The 19,231-nt window shown below is 44.1% G+C and overlaps 1 protein-coding gene across 2 annotated transcripts in view; it reads right to left on the bottom strand.

The window, feature by feature from the left end:
• NPC1 (NPC intracellular cholesterol transporter 1) overlaps window positions 1-19,231 on the bottom strand; it is a 57,401-nt gene that overhangs the window by 10,332 nt on the left and 27,838 nt on the right. The window contains exons 7-18 of one of the 2 annotated variants that reach the window (XM_032293193.1): window positions 17,567-17,640; window positions 16,706-17,076; window positions 15,235-15,461; window positions 11,732-11,832; window positions 8,104-8,206; window positions 5,294-5,483; window positions 4,689-4,871; window positions 3,838-3,952; window positions 1,691-1,818; window positions 1,453-1,593; window positions 818-907; window positions 195-385 (exon numbers count right to left, since the gene is read on the bottom strand). In XM_032293193.1, coding sequence (XP_032149084.1) covers window positions 195-385; window positions 818-907; window positions 1,453-1,593; window positions 1,691-1,818; window positions 3,838-3,952; window positions 4,689-4,871; window positions 5,294-5,483; window positions 8,104-8,206; window positions 11,732-11,832; window positions 15,235-15,461; window positions 16,706-17,076; window positions 17,567-17,640 — 1,914 coding nt within the window. Of the gene's footprint in view, window positions 1-194; window positions 386-817; window positions 908-1,452; window positions 1,594-1,690; window positions 1,819-3,837; window positions 3,953-4,688; window positions 4,872-5,293; window positions 5,484-8,103; window positions 8,207-11,731; window positions 11,833-15,234; window positions 15,462-16,705; window positions 17,128-17,566; window positions 17,641-19,231 lie in introns of both variants that reach the window. The other variant, XM_032293192.1, reaches the window with a different exon arrangement.

Below are 19,231 nucleotides of genomic sequence, written 5' to 3'. Positions count from 1 at the left end.
ACTTTCAAAGATTAGGTGGTAAATTAGTCCTTTCAAAGGTTTTGTTAAGGTAAAGCCAGATTTACCACACATTTTGCATAAACACAAGTTTTCCAAGAAAGTCTATTTGCAATGAAATATTTTAGGCCTGGGCTGACTGCCTGGCTGAGAGTCCCCTCCACTGCTTCTGAAGTACAAGAAGAGGCGGTACTGACTAGTTGTCCAGCTGTGCCGCGTTAAATATCTGCTGCACCAGAGAATCATTGTTGCAGCCCATGCCACCGCACACCATGTTCTGCCCCTTTGGAGAAGTGTAGTCGTGCCCTTCCTCCAGGACAAAGTACACAGGCGGACCCGCATGCAGGTACTGACTGATGGATTTGAAATAATCCACCACGTAGGAGTCCTGAAAGAAAAAGAATAGGACAGAGTATGAACACTGTGATAGTAACTAAGCAAGGTGAGGATCACTGAGAATACGAGGACACCAGAAGGTTCCTGGCTGAGATGCCTCCAGTCAGACTCACGATTCCTGACACCGCCAGTCTTCCCTGCAGCGCCCCAGGGTGCTCCTTCTGCTAGCCCCACAATCAGGAAAGCACCTTATCAGGTAACCTCATAAGACTGGTTGCTCGTGTTCTGCAGCTGTGCCCAGAGGGGCTCAGTTCAGAATGCCAAGCAGCCCACACTGGCAGTGCATTGGGGCAGTTCTCACCCTGGAAATCCCGTCACCATTCACAGTTGGGAGCAGGCACTTGCTTGAAACACCCACATGCATGTTTTGAAAATGTATTCATCATCAAATAAAGAAGTTAAAATCAAAAGGAAGGCATCTTACATCTGGCATTGAAAGAGACTGATCCAATCCAATATCTACTTTGTTCAGGACTGCAATGCTGAATGACAGAACACCCACAAATACTGCTATCTGGAACAAGAAATGAATCATAAGACAGAGACTGCTTAGTGTAATAAGCTTACGACCAGACATAAAATCTTAAGCACACACAAAAAGCAGAATTTTTTGAAATGGAAAAGTTTAAATGACAGGCTAAGATAACAGGGAGTGGAGGGCAGTGGGTGAGACCACAGCATGTAGAGTCCAAGCTCCTGGGTGCAAATTCTGACTCTGCCACTTATGTGGCTAGTGACTTGGGGCAAACCACTTAAACTCTCTTAGCTTCTATTTCCTCATAGGTAACAGAGGAAAAATAAAAGGTTATTTGCAATTTTCTGTGAATCTGAAACTATTTCAAAATAAAAACTTAGAGAAAACTCTTGCTTATTATATGTACTGACAAAAGCTCACAGGAAAAATATTTTATCTAGTGGTATATATTTGCTTTTGCGTTTTTTTTTTAGATATGTTTAACAGCTGTAAGAATCTCCTTCCCGGGCTGTCTGACTTCTTAGAAGGCATGTGATAATCTGTTTTTGTGAGAGGAAAGAGAAAAACCACAGATAAGGGCATACCACAATCGGTCTCATCCAGTCCTTTAGCAGAAGTGGAGCATAGGAGTTTTTGAAGAAGCGAAACAAACAGCTCTCTGAGGCCTGGACACTTGTTCCATCTTCAGCACCTTTGAGGCAGCAAAAGATGTCTAGCCGATTTTTCTGAGGAGACACAGGGGAACAAAGGTTATACCCTCTGGCTGCTTCCTCTAGATTCTAAGCTCAAATTAAATAGTCTATAATCCTGGCACCAATTTACCTCTTGACGTTTAATGTCTAATCCCAAGAGACTCACGAAACAGGTAATCTGCAGAAGAAAGTCAATGAGGACGGCCAATCCCGCAAACAGAGAGAATGTGTGTACGGCTGGCATCATGGACAGTGCTCCTGTGAGGGAGAGAGGGGCTCTGTGTCACTTCTGTTTATAGCAGGGGGCTCTCCGCAAGTCTTACGTTCATGTGCACGTACAGATACAAGGAGCCAGCAAAGGCCAAATCCATGAGAAGGCATGCTGCTGCTGGGCATTATTCCAGAACTGGGACAGGAGGCGATAAGCCGGTGCTTTTCAAAACGCACTCAGCAGCAGACCATCTGGGGAGCCCCATCCTACTTAAGCAAGTATGACAGGAATTCAACCCCAATTCTACTATACTCAGGTTCACAGGAAAATTCATGCACATTAAAATTTGAGAACCACTAATACAGGCCATTTCTTATAGTACCTTCTATGCTTCACTGTAAGAAAGACAGTATTTTCCATCTAAGACATCAGCAATACTAGCCTCCCAGTTTAGTTACGGTAAGAGGCAACTCACAATCGAGTGAGGAGCAAAGGCATGAGGGTAAAACTTGGAAACTGCAAACTGCAGCCCATGAATCAGATGGTTCTTGTTTAGCCCACTGTATCAACCCATCTTAGGATTAAAAAAATTTTTTTTTTTTTAAGTTGCCAATATCAGCAATGACATTTTACACAAAGATCTAAATTTACATAGCTTTGCTTGGGGGAAAAAAAACAACAACCACCAACACAACAGACCTTGTAGCACTGGGTTGGCCACACTTAATGGCCTTTTTAGATGGACACGTGCACTTCAGGTGCCACAATCCCTACCCACCTCTATTGTCCCACCAAGGTCACTCCAACCTTGAGGCACCATCTCTGCTGCTATTATCATCACACCTGCACTGGTTTTCTTATAATAGAAGTGAAAAAAAGAAAGTTTTTTTTTTTGGCACCTGTGTTTGTCAAAAGGAACTACAGGGCTACAGGTTTCAAAAGCACATGGTTTTGTGGAAATGAAGAATGACAAGCTAGCAGTGTATCTGTGTTGAAAAACTACCACCAATGATGACCTTACAATGGCCCCGATTAAGCTGACCTGGGAGCCAAGTAGGCACTGTAGTTTGTGACCCATGGATGGTTTTCTCTGGACTGAGTGATTCTAGTCCAGCCTCCTCTACAGTGGACAGAGTCACTTTGCTCTTGCTACACTTCAGAGATGGGGCAGGCAGTCCCACTAGTGAGTCTATTTGGTGATTTCTGTATGTGAAAGAAACACAGAAGTGCTGACCTTGTTCCAGCTTATTCTAGCTCCTCGTAATGAGGTGAGTCAAGAACCCCTGCTCATTAACGAGGCTGCTTCCCCACTGAGTTGCGTGCACAGAAGAGAAAGACTGCCTTTGAAAATAATGGCAAACATCTTGCAAGCGAGTGCCTGTGGATTTGGGAGCTGCTGCTTAGAGTGTCATGTTGAGAAGAATTCAGTGGCTACTCAACGATGTCATTTTTAATTATTAACATTCCCAGTGACTACCAAAAGGGGAAAGTGGCAAGACAAACTCTAGGTCACTCTCACCCTGAACCCCAACATCAACACCGTCCTGACAATTAAATGAGAAGGAAGCCACTTGCAAAATGATGCCCAAGATACTGCTGCCATTTTTTCTGTGGTCCATTCAGTGATACTTTCCCAGTGCAGAACAAAGCTTAAAAAGGGAGACAACACAGGCTGGGTCTGGTGGCTCACAGTAATCACAGTACTTTAGGAGGTTGAGGCAGGTGGATCACTTGAGGTCAGGAGTTTGAGACCAGCCTGGACAAAATGGTGAAACCCCATCTCTACTAAAAACACAAAAAATTAGCTAGGCATAGTGGTGTGTGCCTTTAATCCCAGCTGCTCGGGAGGCAAAGGCAGGAGAATCACTTGAGGTGGAGGTTGCAGTAAGCCGAGATCGCATCACTGCACTCCAGCCTGGGTGACAGAGTGAGACTCCATCTCAGGGGAAATAAAAAAAAAAAAAAAAAAAAAAGAAGCAAAACAAAGGGGCATGTTCAGATACCCAGCTCCTTCTTTCTCCAGGCTCAGGGAACTACAGGGCTGGTAGGATTGAAAGCATAATTACCTAAGAAAAATGCTACAGTCTCAGAAAAGGATGACAGGAACATACTGGGGGCCACTTCTCCTAGGACCCTGCCCAGCTGCTGATCCAGGGTTTCCCCTTGAAGACGTTCATCTCTCTTAAAAAAAAAAAAAGAAAAAAGAAAGAAAATTATGCAACATTAAAATTTCTCAATAACAATGCCACTTCTTGCTGCCTTAACTCAAGGGTAAAGAAAAATGATTAATAGACGATTAGCAGTGTCTTCTAAGCATATAAACTTTGGTGGGGGACTCCAATGTTCTCATGTGAATTCACTCAGAGTATTTCTGCACCACAGAGCTAGGTACCCAGTGAGAAACTAAGGTGATGGACCACTGAACATCACTCTCACATGCACTGACTCTCCACTCAGGTACGGTCTACAGGATGACTGAGGCCACCTTCTACAGCTGCAGGACATGTGTTAACCTTTTGCCTTTTTAGTGGCACCTTTGTGCAAAACAAATCTAACATTCTTTACTATGCTGAAAATCATTTTAATAGCAGTCGTACACAAAATATTTTCCAAAAGTATGTTAGCCCTTCTTGTACACATGATACTATTTAAAATGAAAAGATACTACTAAAGGACACTATTTAAAGATACAATTTAAAACAAAATTCTTACTTTATATCTACTATTTCATCAACCAAAAAGAGGGGTGAAATTCTCGGTACTAAGATGGCCAGAGTAAGTCAAGAAGACCAGTGAGCCACACAGGGAAAGGAAGGAAAATGCCCTCACAGTCCATACTCATAAATGTGGAGCCCAAAAGCCATTCACAGACCCTGAAACTTGGAGAGCTAAGCCCCGTGAGAAGATGGAAGTATACCTGGTAGGCCTGCACCAAAATGAAGATGTTGTCCACTCCAACAGCCAGTACCAGGAACGGGATGACTTCAATCACAATGAGGGTCAAGGGGAACCCAATGTAGCTGAAGACGCCCAAGGAGCAAGCCACCGAGCTCAGCACGATCAGGATGCCTGCAATGCCTAGTGAGACCTTCGAATCCACCTGAGAGGGGTGACAAAGACACACCCAGTTAGTTACATGGCTGGCTGTTCCATTTATTACTAAAAGGTCCTCCTTTTTACTTTACAGGGCTGTATCAAACCCAGAGGTAAAAGTACAATTCTGTGTTTCAGAGAGGATTTGTAAACATTTCTAGGTCTTCCCAGGCAACACGTGTGATGAGTTTGCATTCTTAGGTGATAGACTGGACAAATAATACTGGATTATGTGAAATAAACTTTAAGATAAACCAGTAAGTTGGAACTGAAGAAAACAGATGTAGGAAACAGAAATGTTACAGTTAAAACATGGAGGAATTCAAGGCAGTTTTGAACATAATAGATTAAGAATGAAGAGGCAAAAATATGACATTACACTGTGCACTGCTGTTAACTTCTGAAACACACCACCACCCCCCAGCTTACCAGAAGCCTTTGACAGCTTTCGATGTGCCCCAAGGCTAGGGAAATATATAGAAACATGATGGCATAGCTAATTACAACAGTGAAGATATCACTGTTACTTTCACGATTTAGTTCATCTTCAATACTTCGTTCAGCAGTGAAGGAAATGGTCAGATTGGAATTCTTGTAGTTTTTCACAAAATTAATAAACCTAAAAGGTAAGCAGAATGTTATATTTTCAGTTAAAACTTAGTGACAACTAAGTAAAAAAGTTCTTCCCAACTTCCATGACACAAAGGCCACGTTTTCTGTTTTTCTTTTTTTGAGATGGAGTCTCGCCCTGTCGCCCAGGCTGGATGGTGCAATCTTGGCTCATGGTAACTGCCACCTTCTGGGTTTGAGAGATTCTCCTACCTCAGCCTCCCGAGTAGCTGTGACCATAGGCACGTGCCACCACACCTGGCTAATTTTTGTATTTTTAGTAGAGACAAGGTTTCACCATGTTGGCCAGGCTGGTCTTAAACGCCTGACCTCAAGTGATCTGCCCACCTCAGCTTCCCAAAGTGATTACAGGTGTGAGCCACTAAGCCACTGCACCTGGTCCTGGCTCATTAAAAGAAATTTTTTTTTGTAGCGATGGGGTCTTTGCCATGTTGTGCAGGCTGGTCTCAAACTCCTGGCCTCAAGGCACTCTTCCTGTCTCCGCCTCCCTAATTGTCTGGATTACAGGCACCATGCCCAGCCACTGCATTAGGATCTTCTACATTGGAGTAGAAGGTAAGACACTCTCAGATTACAGCTAAGGTTCCATACACGCTGAATTTTCTACCACTTAAAGCAAGTTTAGGGCTGGGAGTGGTGGTTCACACCTGTAATTCTAGCACTTTGGGAGGCCGAGGTGGGCAGATCTGAGGTCAGGAGTTCGAGACCAGCCTGGCTGATATGGTAAAACCCCAACTCTACTAAAAATAAAAAAAATTAGCTAGGCATGGTCACAGGTGCCTGTAATCCCAGCTATGTGGGAGGCTGAGCCATGAGAATCACTTGAACCTAGGAGGCAGAGGTTGCAGTGAGCTGAGATCGTGCCACTGCATTCCAGCCTGAGTGACAGAGCAAGACTCTATCTCAAAAAAAAAAAAAAAAAAAAAAAAAGGAAAAGAAAGAGAAATGCATTCAGTTTATTAAATCAAAACCACATAGGATAACACTTCATACCCACGGAGATAGCTAGAATCACAAAGTCAGATAATAAAAAGTGTTGGCAAGGATACGAAGAAATTGGAAGTTTCATGCACTGCGGGTGGTGATGTGAAGCGCTATAGCCACTTTGGAAAATGGTCTGGCAGTTCTTCAAACTATTCAAGGTGGACTTACCCTATGACTCAGCAATTATACTCCTAGGTATGTACCCAAAAGAAATGAAAACTCACATCCACACAAGAGCTTGTACTCAAGTGTTCACAGCAGCATTATTCATCATAGCCAAAATGGAAACAGCCCAAATGTGCATCAACTGATAGACACACACAATGTGATATATCCATACAACAGAATGAAAAAATGTGGTACATGCCACAACATGTTTGAACCTTGAGAACATGATGTTCAATGAAAGCCAGACAAAAAAGTCCACATATTATTCTATGCACATAAAAGTCCAGAATAGGAAAATCTCCAGACACAGAAACGGTATTAGTGGTTGCTTAGGGCTATGGATAGGAGGATATAAAGATGGAGGGTGTTAGTTAAAGAGTACTATTGTGGAGTAATGAAAATATTCCTAAAATTGACTGTGGTGATGGCTGCACATATATGCAAATATACTAAAGCTACTGAATTGCACATTTTTTTTTTCAAGTTTTCTTTTCTCTTCTTTTTTTTAGAGACATGCTTTGCTACATCGCCTAGGCTGGTCTTGAACTCCCAGCCTCAAGTGATCCTCCCATCTGGGCCTCCCAAAGTGCTGAGATCACAAGTGTGAGCCACCATGCCCAGGCTGAACGCACTTTAAGTGGGTGAATTGTATGATACGTGTGTCACACATCAGTAAAGCCATTTTTAAAAAGTACTGAAGGGTATAAAGCACAATCTGTCCTCCTAAGTCCTCTCTTCCCATTCTGTAGAAGTCACAAACACAGTTAATTTCTCAGGTCATTTGCTTTTTTTTCTAAGCATGCACAGCATAAACAATACATATTTATATAAATATACATCTTGAACCATTTATTTACATCACTGTCTTTTATGACTGCATAATATTCTACTGTATTCATTACTAAGTACATTTAGCATGCTCCTTCGTTTTGCTGTTAGAAAACAATGCAGGCAGCTGGGTGTAGTGGCTCACGCCTATAATCCTAGCACTTTGGGAAGCCGAGGCAGGTGGATCACCTGAGGTCAGGAGGTTGAGACTAGCCTGGGCAACATGGCAAAACCGTTTCTACAAAAAGAAAACAAAAATTAGTTGGTTGTGATGGCATGCACCTGCAGTCTCAGCTACTTGGGAGGCTGAGAGGTGGGAGGATCACTTGAGCCTAGGAGGTTGAGGCTGCAGTGAGCTGAGACTGAGCCACTGCACCCCAGCCGAGGCAACGGTGAACCCCTTTTTTGGCACACTTTTGCATTCCTGTGCAGGGAGAGCTGTTTAAAGCATCTGCTCAAAGGTAAATGTGCTTACAGTTTCTTCTTAGCATCATTAGTACCAAATGAACAAAATTACATAACTCAGATCTGCCACTGGTTAATTTAGAAAATGAAGCTTAAGTGCTTGCTGTAAGCATCTGGGTTCCCACAATGCAAGGACAGTCTGCTCACACCCATGCGTGACTCACTCTTTTTCCCAGGCCTGGGCCCTCTGGAGCTTCTCTGTATCATTATAGTAATTACGCACAGGGAAGGTAATCACAAGGGCAGTGGCGTTATTGTAGTTTTGATCTAGGAAAAAAAATGTGACATCAAAAAGGAGATTACAAGCATGCAGAAAATTCGGCACATCCCAGAGGAAAAATCACAACACACGTAGCTAACTGATTTCTCACTGGAGCTATGGACTGTATCTCTGTATTTAAGAATTAAACAAGAGTTTGCTGAAATAGTTTTTATGTAGTTCAGTTAATGAATAAAAAGGATTCTTTATCTGAAGTAGGCATGGTTTCCATTCAGGAAGAGTAACTTTTTTTTTTTTTTTTAAGGATACAATACAGGCATGTTAACAATTTCAAACAGAACAGAAAGGTGTTGACTGAAAATTCTCTCTTCTTCTCCTCCAACCTCTATGTCATTGTCTTGGTTCTCCTCCCTCTACTGTGACCACCTGCAAGTCTTTCCAGAGCCATTCCACACACACACAATCAAACACACATTCTTCCCCTTTCCCCCTTAACCACACAAACAGTAAAATACTATTCTGCACATTACATTTTAAAATTTTGTATCTTGGAGACTGCTCCATAAAGAGTTTCCTTATTCTTTTCCTACGAATATTTTCTAGTATACTTTGGCCAATCCCTCCCATTGATGAGCAGTTTTGCATTTTTTTCTATTACAAACAAAGTTATTATAAATAGCCTATAAATATTTTAATGTGTAAAGCACATACTTGTAGAATCAATTCTTTTTTCTTTTTTGGGGGTGAGAGGGAGATGGGGGACAGTGTCTTGTTCTGTTGCCCAGGCTGAAGTGCAGTGGTGTGATCACAGCTCATTGCAGCCTTGACCTCCTGCCTCAGCCTCCCAGTAGCTGGGACTACAGGCATGCACTACCGTTGCTGGCTAATTTTTGTATTTTATGCAGAGATGGGATTTTGTCATGTTGCCCAGGCTGGACTTGAACTACTGGGCTCAAGCGATCCTCCTGCCTTGACCTCCCAAAGCTTGCTGAGATTACAGGCATGAGCCATTGCACCTGGCTAGAATCAATTCTTAAAGCGTAATCACTAATCAAAATCTCCCAAACTTCCTTCCAAAGAAGCTGAACTATTTTTCATTCCCTTTCCCCCCTCCCCCCTTTTTTTAGAGACAGGATCTCACTCTGTTGCCCTGGCTGGAATGCAGTGGCACAATCATGGTTCACTGAAGCCTTGACTTCCCAGGCTCAAGCAACCCTCCTGCCTCAGCCTCCCAAGTAGCTGGAACCACAGGTGTGTGCCACAATGTCCGGCTAAACTTTTCATTACTTCAGTCAAAATATTTATGGCTGGGTGTGGTGGCTCACGCCTGTAATCCCAGCACCTTGGGAGGTGGAGGTGGGTGGATCATCTGAGGTCAAGAGTTAAAGACAAGCCTGGACAACATGGCGAAACCCTGTCTCTACTAAAAATACAAAAATTAGCTGGGCCTGGTGGTGCATGCCTGTAATCTCAGCTACTTAAGAGGTGGTGGCAGGAGAATTGCTCCAACCCAGTGGCAGAGGCTGTAGTGAGCCAAGATGGCACCACTGCACTCCAGCTAAAACAAAAAAAAAAAAAAAAGAAAATATTTACTGGCTCACCTGTGATCCCAGCACCTTGGGAGGCCTTCGGTCAGTTCAAGACCAGTCTGAGCAAAAGCAAAACTCCATCTCTACTAAAAATACAAAAATTAGCTGGGCCTGGTGGTACATGCCTGTAATCTCAGCTACTTAAGAGGTGGAGGCAGGAGAATTGCTTGAACCTGGGAGGCAGAGGTTGTAGTAAGCCGAGATCACACCACTGCACTCCAGCCTGGGCAACAGAGCAAGACTCTGTTTCTGAAAAATAAAATCAATTTGTATTTGTATTTTTTCTTTTGTTAACTTTCATATGGCCTCACCCACTTTTCTTTTGGGTCACTGATCTTTTTTTCAAGAGTTTTTTTGTTTGTTTGTTTGAAACAGAGTCCCACTCTTGTTGCCTAGGCTGGAGTACAACGGCATGATGTCAGTTCACTGCAAAGTCTGTCTCCCATTTCAAGCAATTCTCCTGCCTCAGCCTTCCAAGTAGCTGGGACATCATGCCTGGCTAACTTTTTTGAATTTTTAGTAGAGATAGGTTTCACCATTTTTGCCAGGCTGGGACAAGCTCTTCATTTATTAAGGAAATGCTGACTGGTATGCAAACTAATATCTTTGTCCAGTTTTTTTTTTTTTTTTGAGGCAAGGTCTCACTCTGTCACCCAGGCTGGAAGGCAGTGGTACAATATCAGCTCACTGCAGCCTCAACCTCCTGGACTCACGTGATCCTCCAATCTCAGCCTCCCAAATAGCTGGAACTACAAGCATGCACTACCATGCCCAGCTAATTTTTGTATTTTACAGAGACAGGGTTTTGCCACGTTGCTCAGGCTGTTCTCAAAACTTCTAGCTCAAACAATCTGCCTGCCTATGCCTCCCAAAGTGCTGGGATTACAGGCATGAGTCACTCCCAGACAGTTTTAATTTTTTTAACTGTATGTTTGTTCTCCACAGATGAATTTAAAATTTTCATATGCTCAAATTCATCAGTCTTTCCTTTTGGGGTTTCTGAGTTTTGTGTCTTGATTAGAAATGTCTTTTCCATTTAAAAATTATTTTTTAAAAGGCCTCCTGTATTTTCTTCCAGTTCTTTAACACTTTCACTTCTTACATTTCAATCTTTTATCCATCTGGAATTTATTTTGGTGAAATGAACGAGGTAGAGATCAAAGTCAATTGTTTCCCCTATGGATAGCCAGTTGCTGACACCATCCCTTTTCCACCAATTAGAAATGGTGTTTTCCTCTAGGACGCAGAGTAAATTTTAAATACAGATTGCAACTTCTCCCCTACCGTTGAGTGAGGAGAAGAAAGCCTATTTGGGTTCTTCATTGGCTGGGAAAAACCTGTTGAGCCTGTAATTTGGCTTAAGATGCCAAAGGTGTCACATGAATCATCACCTCATTTTTTTTTTTTTTTTTTTCCATCGACAGTCTAGCTATTGATGCCAATCACCTCATTTTATCAAGTACAATTGGTTCTAAAGTGCTACAGGAACCAGAAAAGAGCAAACCAGCTGTCTTCACACTGTAAGAGTGTCCATCCAAATAACCAACTGAGACTGGCTTAGAAGAAAAAAAAATCCATCAACTTTGTTTCTTTTTCTACATACCTCACATTTTAACTTTTCTCCTTCACAGAGGTTCTTACCTGAGGTCCATGAGCTCCCTCAGGGGTCTATATATGAGCTTCAAGGGCCCATGACCTCCTTGAAGCTGAAGTTCGCAATTGCATTATTCTGGGGAAAGGTACTTACCCTTCAACAGCTTCTCAAAGGCATGTGTGATCTACAAATGGCTAACATAATCCACTTCTTTTAAATCCAAAATGAAACCCAAACCCAAAGCCAAATGAGATACTATATTTGGGAATCAAGAGGTAGGAAATTAACTAACAAAACTGCCCAATTTTATGAAATCTGCATAATTACAGCTAATGACAAAACCATTTGTTTTTTGCCCAATAGGAAAAGTCAAGGTTTCTCTTACTTACCATCATAGCCTCCCAACACAAGCCACGGGAACACTGGTCCACCAAATGTACCCAGACAAGGATCATGGAGCAAACTTGTATCATTCAGAGAGGCCGGAGCCCTGCCAAAAAGTTTAGAAAACACCTTCCCATTAGAAGGGCCTCAAGACTTCACAGAGACCTAAACATTTACACCACGAACATTTGATGAGGCCGGCTGTATTCTAAGCACAACATGGGCCCTGAGGTTTCTCACTTGAATAATACAGCTCAGTACTCGCCTTTGGTAGCTCAGAATCACTGAGAGAGGCAAATACTGCCCAGTGCCATCAATGGTACACGGTGCATGGTGCTATGCAGGCACAGAGGAGGGGGCAAACAGTAAAAGGTGTAACTGTAGCCAAGAGGAAGAGACCATACAGACCCAGAGCTCCGAGGACGAGGGGGATTTCACCAAAGAGAGAGGACAAGAGGGTGTCTCACACAATTACAACTGTGGGAGGAAAAAAGAAGGGAGAGAGAACAGTGAGAGGGAATGAGAGCAAGATGGTTTGGCAAGTCCTGTATGCCAGGTATGGAGGCATGCCTAATCCTAGCTACTCAGGAGGCTGAGGCAGAAGGACGGCTGTAACCCAGGAGTTTGAGTCAGCCTGGGCAACGTAGCAAGGACCCCTCTCTTAAAAAAATAATTTAAATAAAAGAAGTCCTGTCCTAGAGCACGGGGTGCCACTGAGGGGGCTCCTAAAGAAGGGGGCCGGTCTGGGAAGAGCAATGGACAGACAGTGTGAAATAAAAGGACTCAGTGCCAGTTAAGTAGTTTGGATTTTTTATACTGGAGGCACTGGGGAACAATGAGAGCTTTCTGGGAAAGTTATGTCGTGAGCTGTTTTACAAAGATAGCTCTTGTGGCAAAATGGAAGAAGGTCTGGAAATGGCAAAGAAACAGGAAGCAGGCGGAACAGTAAGTAGAGAGGTTTGTGCAACGGACCAGGCAAGAGGCGACTGGTAGGGCAGATAGACAGTCGGCCCGTGGAGAGGGAACCAGCAGATTCAGAACATCAGCTAGAACTCGGCTGGGTGCTGAGAAGCTTCTGCATATGACCCCCTCATCAGAGCGGATGGTTGACCATGTGAGGGAGGTCAGGTGACCTGCGGTGAGCAGCCAAGTCCCTTCATCCATAGCAGAGATCTGATGGACCGTCCAGAGGCTCAGACCTGCAAGAACCCCATGAGGAAGGCAAGGGCAAGGCAAAATTCAGGGATAAAGCCTTAAATCTGAGTAACTGGTAGCTGTTACTGCCTTCAAATGACATGGGGACAGAAGCAGGTCAGGGCATGGTTCCGGGCAGACCACCTGCCATTACTGCAGGACCCTCAGGTGAAAATGTCCAGGAAAAGCTGGAGGAACAGGAAAGGAGACAGCGCTAGAGGCAGGCCTGGGGTTATGAGGACGCGCACAAGCATAGCCACAAATCAGCTCAGGTTCCTGCTGCCAGGAGCCTGCCAGTCCTTGACAGCCTCCACGCTGGTGGGAACCACGCCGGCAATGAGGAAACACAAGGCTCACGCACCTCTACCCCTCATTTTTGTTGACTTTTATCTCATACAACAGAATAAATGCCTTCTTCATCCAACTATAAAAATTATGTAACATTAAATGTTTTCTTTTTCTTTAAATTACCCATGGCTCACTTGCACCGTCTACCCTGTGGAGAATGCTGGTTAGGGTATGCAGCATAAGCTAATTGATTTTTAATGAGTATAACTCATGTTTTTAGTGGTGATATTCTTGAAACAGAGTAAATATAGCCCAACTCCTTAAAAAGTCTTATTCCAATAACAAACTAACAGAACTCAAGGTCAAAGTTCTTTAGAACCAGAAGTGAGCATCACCAGCTCCTGAGAAGTAGTTAGCTGATCAGTTCCCTCAAAGGTGACAAGGAATAACTTCTCTGTTCCCATGCTGAAGAAACAGCCCCTGTGGTTGCTCAACTGGCTGAACAGCTGTCTAGAGCATTCAGGGAGAGCAGGCCCATCCGGCATCATGTTGCTCTTCCCCTTCCGGGAGAAGCCTAAAGATTCCCCTACAGGTCACAAGCACAGCTTCCTGGGGTGACTGTTCCCAATTATAAACACACCCTGCCCAGCTAACAAGCCTCCTAAGGGAAGCAGATGCAGGGCCCTCTGATCTAAAACTGTGGGCTTGCCCTGCCCTCACAGGGAAGCTGCCCCCCAAATAGCTGGGACACTACAGGGGACTAGGCTATATATTTGAGAGACAAGAAAAGGCACTAAATGCTTCTATCTTTAAATCTTGTTGGGGGTGGGATACATGAAGTTGTGTCAGTGACCCAGGCAGGAGGTAAAGGGTAAGAGGCAGCTGCACTCCCCAGTCACACCCCACGAGAGCCCCTTGCTGGGGCTTTGCACTCGCTGCTCGTTCTGCCGGGAACACTTATGCCTGTGATGGGGCAGCTGTCCTCCTTTCCTCTCCTTTTGTGCACATCTCCACACTTAAGCAGTGCACCCCCTGCCCCACACTGTCTGGCCTTATTTTTCTCCTCACAGCACTAATCTCTAACTGGCATGATAGCATGTGCTTATGTGTTCATCATCCATCTCTTTATATTAAGATGTAAGCTTCTGGCCAGGCGCAGCAGCTCACACCTGTAATCCCAGCACTTTGGGAGGCCAAGGTGGGCGGATCACTTGAGGTTAGGAGTTCAAGTCCCAGCCTGGCCAACATGGTGAAACCCCATCTCTAATAAAAATACAAAAATTAGCTGGGCGTGGTGGTGCACGCCTGTAGTCCTAGCTACTCAGGAGGCTGAGGTAGGAGAATCACTTGAACCCGGGAGATGGAGATGGAGATTGCAATGAACCAAGATCACGCCACTGCACTCTAGCCTGGGCAATAGAGTGAGACTCTGTAAGAAGAAAGAAGAAGAAAGAAGAAGAAAGAAGAAGAAAGAAAGGAAGAAGAGAGAAAGGAAGAAGAGGAGGAAGAAGAAGAGGAAGAGGAAGAAGAAGAGAAAGAGGAAGAAAAGAAGGAAGGAAGGAAGGGAGAAGAAAAAGGAAGAAGGAGGAGGAGGAGGAAGAGAAGGAGGAGAAAGAGGAGGAGGAGGAGAAGAAAGAAGGAAGAAGATGAAAGAAGGAAGAAGAAGAAAGAAGGAAGAGGAAGGAAGAGAGAAGAAGAAAGTAGGGAGGAGGAAGAAAGGAGGAGGAGGAAGAAGAAAGAAGAAAAGAAGAAGAAAGAAGAAAGGAAGAAAAGAAGAAGGAAAGAAGTATGAAAGAAGGAAGGAAGCACGGAAGGAAGGAAGGGGAGGAAGAAGAGGATGAATAGAGTTGGCTGGACACGATGACTCATGTCAAAAAAAAAAAAAAGATGTAAGCTTCACAGGACAACACCTTGCTTGCTCTGTTTGCTCACCTCTGGGTTATGCTCATAAAATAAGCTTAAGCCCATATACCCTAAGCCAGATACTGCAAATGCTGTCTATCAATGACTGCCTCTTGCCACTTACCGTACACAGTACAGAAAGTGCGTGTGGTAATCGGCGTACACAAAGAAGTCATCCCCTTTCTTGTGGTCCAGCACGGAGTGGCTGTTCTGGAAGTAATTTAACACACTCATAATGGTGCAGTTCGTGTTATACGGTGCGAGAGGAGCCAAGCAGATGTCTTGAAGTGTCACAGTCTCATTGTTATAAGAGGCAGTAATGTTTTCGATGGCTATTTGTAAGTCAAGAACCTGAAAGAAGATTTTAAAAATAAGCAAATCCAGAAACACATCATGTTTCTCTCAGATCTTGACTAACCAGTATTGCCCTGAAGGGTCAGAAGACAAAGAGTATTTGCGGAAAATACTTCCTAAGATGAGGGAGAGAATTAAGGTGCAATACGGTAAGAAAACTGGCCAGGCCACAGGCTCACTCTTACAGCAAACTGGTTAGAGGCGTCCGCAGAGGTGGCAGGGAACACCATGACCAGAACAGATGTCAGCATAGGACACACAGCCACATCCCCTCCACTCTTCTCCAGCAGTGGCCACCAAGCCAGAGGGGAGACTGGAGGGGGACTCCTGGTCTCCCTGACCCTCCAGTCAATAATAATACAAAATCTCCTGCCTTGCTCTGCACTACAGCCATTTACATATGTCCCCTATTTCCTAACAGAGATGAACTTGGAGGTAAAGGACTATGCTGTTCACCTTCAGTAACAAGCTGGAAAAAGCAACAGACAGTCACTGGGTAGAGAAAAGATTCTATTTAAGTCTGGGGACCATTTTAATGCTTTTCAAGATTTCAGACTTTCTTGTAGACATGAGCAATGTTTAAAGGAAAAACCATGTGACTGTGCATTCATTAAAAAAGAAGTGAGTATAGTTTATGCACAGGTACAGTTTTCCAAGGCAAGTGTGACAGGGACAACGGGAAGGTTTACACGCCTTTCTAGGAACAAGGGTGTGGATCTCGCCCCAAATGCACCTCTCACCAAAAACAGGCTGGGTGCCCATGTTCAAGCAGTGGTAAGTCCATTACTGCAGGATGGATCAGGGATGGTGATCTGGCAGCTTCTTCCTCAGCCCCCAGGACAGCAGTAAGGCTTCATGCCTGTAGGTCCTTGCACATTCCTTCAGTTACCAACAGAAAACATTCACAAATTCCTAAGCTGACTTCCTCATAAATACATCCTGCCTCAATAGAGAAATGCTACTGAAGTCTTCTTTCTCTGCTCATATCAATTTCAAGAAAAAGGCAAGATCTACTATCTGAGGTAAATACAAAAGTGACCAACAGTAAACTTTTCATTAAGTTTAACATCATTCACTTTTTTGAAACCTAAATTAAAAGCACTTTTGTCATTATACCCTAAGATTTTCAAGATACACCATGACATTCAGCCCCAAATCCCCATCCAGCAGTCATCAACATGTAAAAGCCAGCAAACCAGAAGGTCCTCTGGAGTGACTTACTTCTTCAAACAACACATTACCTGGTGCAGTATCTGTATGTCAAGTGGAGGTCCAAAGGGCACATCGGCTCCTGAAGGGTACGGCTGATAAATGTGTTTGTCGGTTAGGGGGGCCTGGATGATGAGCTGCTCTGTCCGGAAGAAAGGCCCAAAGTGCTGATCAAAGTACTCTTTTTCCAGGCGAGCCTGGCTGCTGGGGGCTGACCAGAGGTCAATTGGATTGGTTGTGACCCGGACAAACACCAGGCCTGAAGAACACACAGCAGTGAAGACCAGCGAGAAGGAAATGACGCAGCCAGGGTTTCGGACGCAGAAAGACCCCCAGCGTGTGAACAGCCGCCTCAAGCAGCCCTCAAATGCTGCACTGACCGGGTCGCAGCAGGACACCTCTCCTGGAAGAGTGGGGGAGGAAGGGAGGGTGGAGGTTAGGAGCCAAGTTGTTCCTGAAAGTTGGAATAGGGAAAGCATTAGCTGCTATCTTGTGGCAGGAATCAAGCCCACCTTGGGACACACACGAGACCCCTGCCCTCAGCTATCTATCTGCTCAGCAAAGCCACCCTCAATGAGAGGTGGTCCCACCCCACAGAGGAGATGCCAACACATGAGCCTCTGAAGAATGAGGTTCAACCCTGCCCTGCTACTCCTGTTCTTGGCCTGCTGCCTTTGCACCTCCCCCGCTATGATTAATTACTTGGTTCTGCTGTGCCACCCTGACTAGATGGTAGGGCCACAAAAGCAAGAACCATGTCTGCCTTGATCTCAGCCATGTCCTAGGCACTGGCACACCACCTCACCCACTACCTCAACCCCGCTGAGGAAGCGAATGCTCTCATGATAGACTGCATCATCTGAACCCTTTTATTCATGGACAAATATGCCTACCTTTGTCACTTGCGTTAACAGAAAAAGCTATATTGCTATCAATGGGAGTGTACTCAGAGACAAAGTACCGCTTTCTGAAAAACAGAAGGAAGAAAATAGTATTAGTGGACTTCATCACAATGAGGTTGTATAGGGGACATTCCTGTAATCCCACGAAATGCTTTCTTCTTCCTCCTGGCCTCCTCCTCCCTAATTACTGCCTTCTTTCCCCTAAGTTTCCTTGCATTGGGTCCCTCTGCTCACCAGTCTCAGGAGAAAATTTAAGATTAAAAGAACAATTAATAAAGGATAATTTCATCTTGTGGTCCTTGTTTTATTTAAAACTTTTAGGCTCTTTAAAAACACGATACTCTCCCCAGTAGCAATGAGCACACCCAGATCTTTGTTTCTATATACCACTCTCCAATAAAAGGAATCAGAGCTCCTTGCAGGGCAGGGACAGGGAAAATATAAGATAAAGCTGGGGATGGGAGGCATATGCCAAAAGAATACAGGAGGCCAGGCATGGTGGCTCATGCCTGTAATCCCAGCACTTGGGAAGCTGAGGAGGGCAGATAACCTGAGGTCGAGTTCGAGGCCAGCCTGACCAACATGGAGAAACCCTGTCTCTACTAAAAATACAAAAGTAGCAGGGCGTGGTGGCACATGCCTGTAATCCCAGCTACTTGGGAGGCTGAGGCATGAGAATTGCTTGAACCTGGGAGGCGGAGGTTGCAGAGATCGTGACATCGCACTCCAGCCTGGGCAACAACAGTGAAACTCTGTCCCCAAAAAACAGGAGCCAGCCAGGAGGCATCCCCAATGGCCCAAACTGGAAAACTTTGAGTAACAAGATAAATGACAGCGTTGGATACAACCCACAGAATTAAAAGTCCATGATGTAAATAGCTGAGCAAATAAATAAGTGAGGGACAATGGATAGCTTTCTGTATAGAAGTCCAGCTAGTAAATGCAGAGGAAAACAGAAAAATCACTATTAGGCAAACACCTGAGTTGTAACTGTTGCAGACAAGACCCAACAATGAATGCTAAAATCAGAGGGTGACAGTTTGAGGAAGAATAAAATATTAGCATAGTCTCAAAGCATCTTCCTCCAAGATATTTATCAATTACAAAAGGAAAAGCAGTAACTTCACAATGAAGAAATCCAACAGACATCACCTTAAGCAAGTGATCAAGGTTAACATCACCAGGAAAGAGATGCATCAACATCAGGGACCCCTGCCATGATGCACTGAGAAAGACAGGACATGACTTCTGTGATGTACTTGTCAGAAACACAGCACTTCAATCTTATCATGAGAAAATACCACATAAAGCCAAATGGAAGAACACGCTACAAAATACCTGACCAGTATCATCAAGAGAGTCAAGGCCAGAAAAGGAAAACTGAGGAACTATCTGTCACAGATTGGAGGGGACTCATAAAACACAAAAATGTAATATGGGAACCCTGAAACAGGAAAGGGCATTAGAGGAAAAGCTGGTGAAATCTGATTAAAATCTGTGGTTTAGCTAACAATATACCAAGGGCATATTCATGGTTTTGATCATTGTACTGTGCGTTATGTAAGTTGTATCATCAAGGGAAAATGAGTAAAGGATATACATAAATTCTATCATTTTTGCAACTTTTTGGTTAAGTCTAAAATTATTTCCAAAATA

This window comes from Sapajus apella, unplaced genomic scaffold (genome assembly GCF_009761245.1).
Source record: "Sapajus apella isolate SASKATOON/1434 unplaced genomic scaffold, GSC_monkey_1.0 scaffold29, whole genome shotgun sequence".
Lineage (NCBI taxonomy): Eukaryota > Metazoa > Chordata > Mammalia > Primates > Cebidae > Sapajus > Sapajus apella.
The sequence above is the reverse complement of the archived record's forward strand: the minus strand, read 5'-3'. Positions and strand labels throughout refer to the sequence as shown.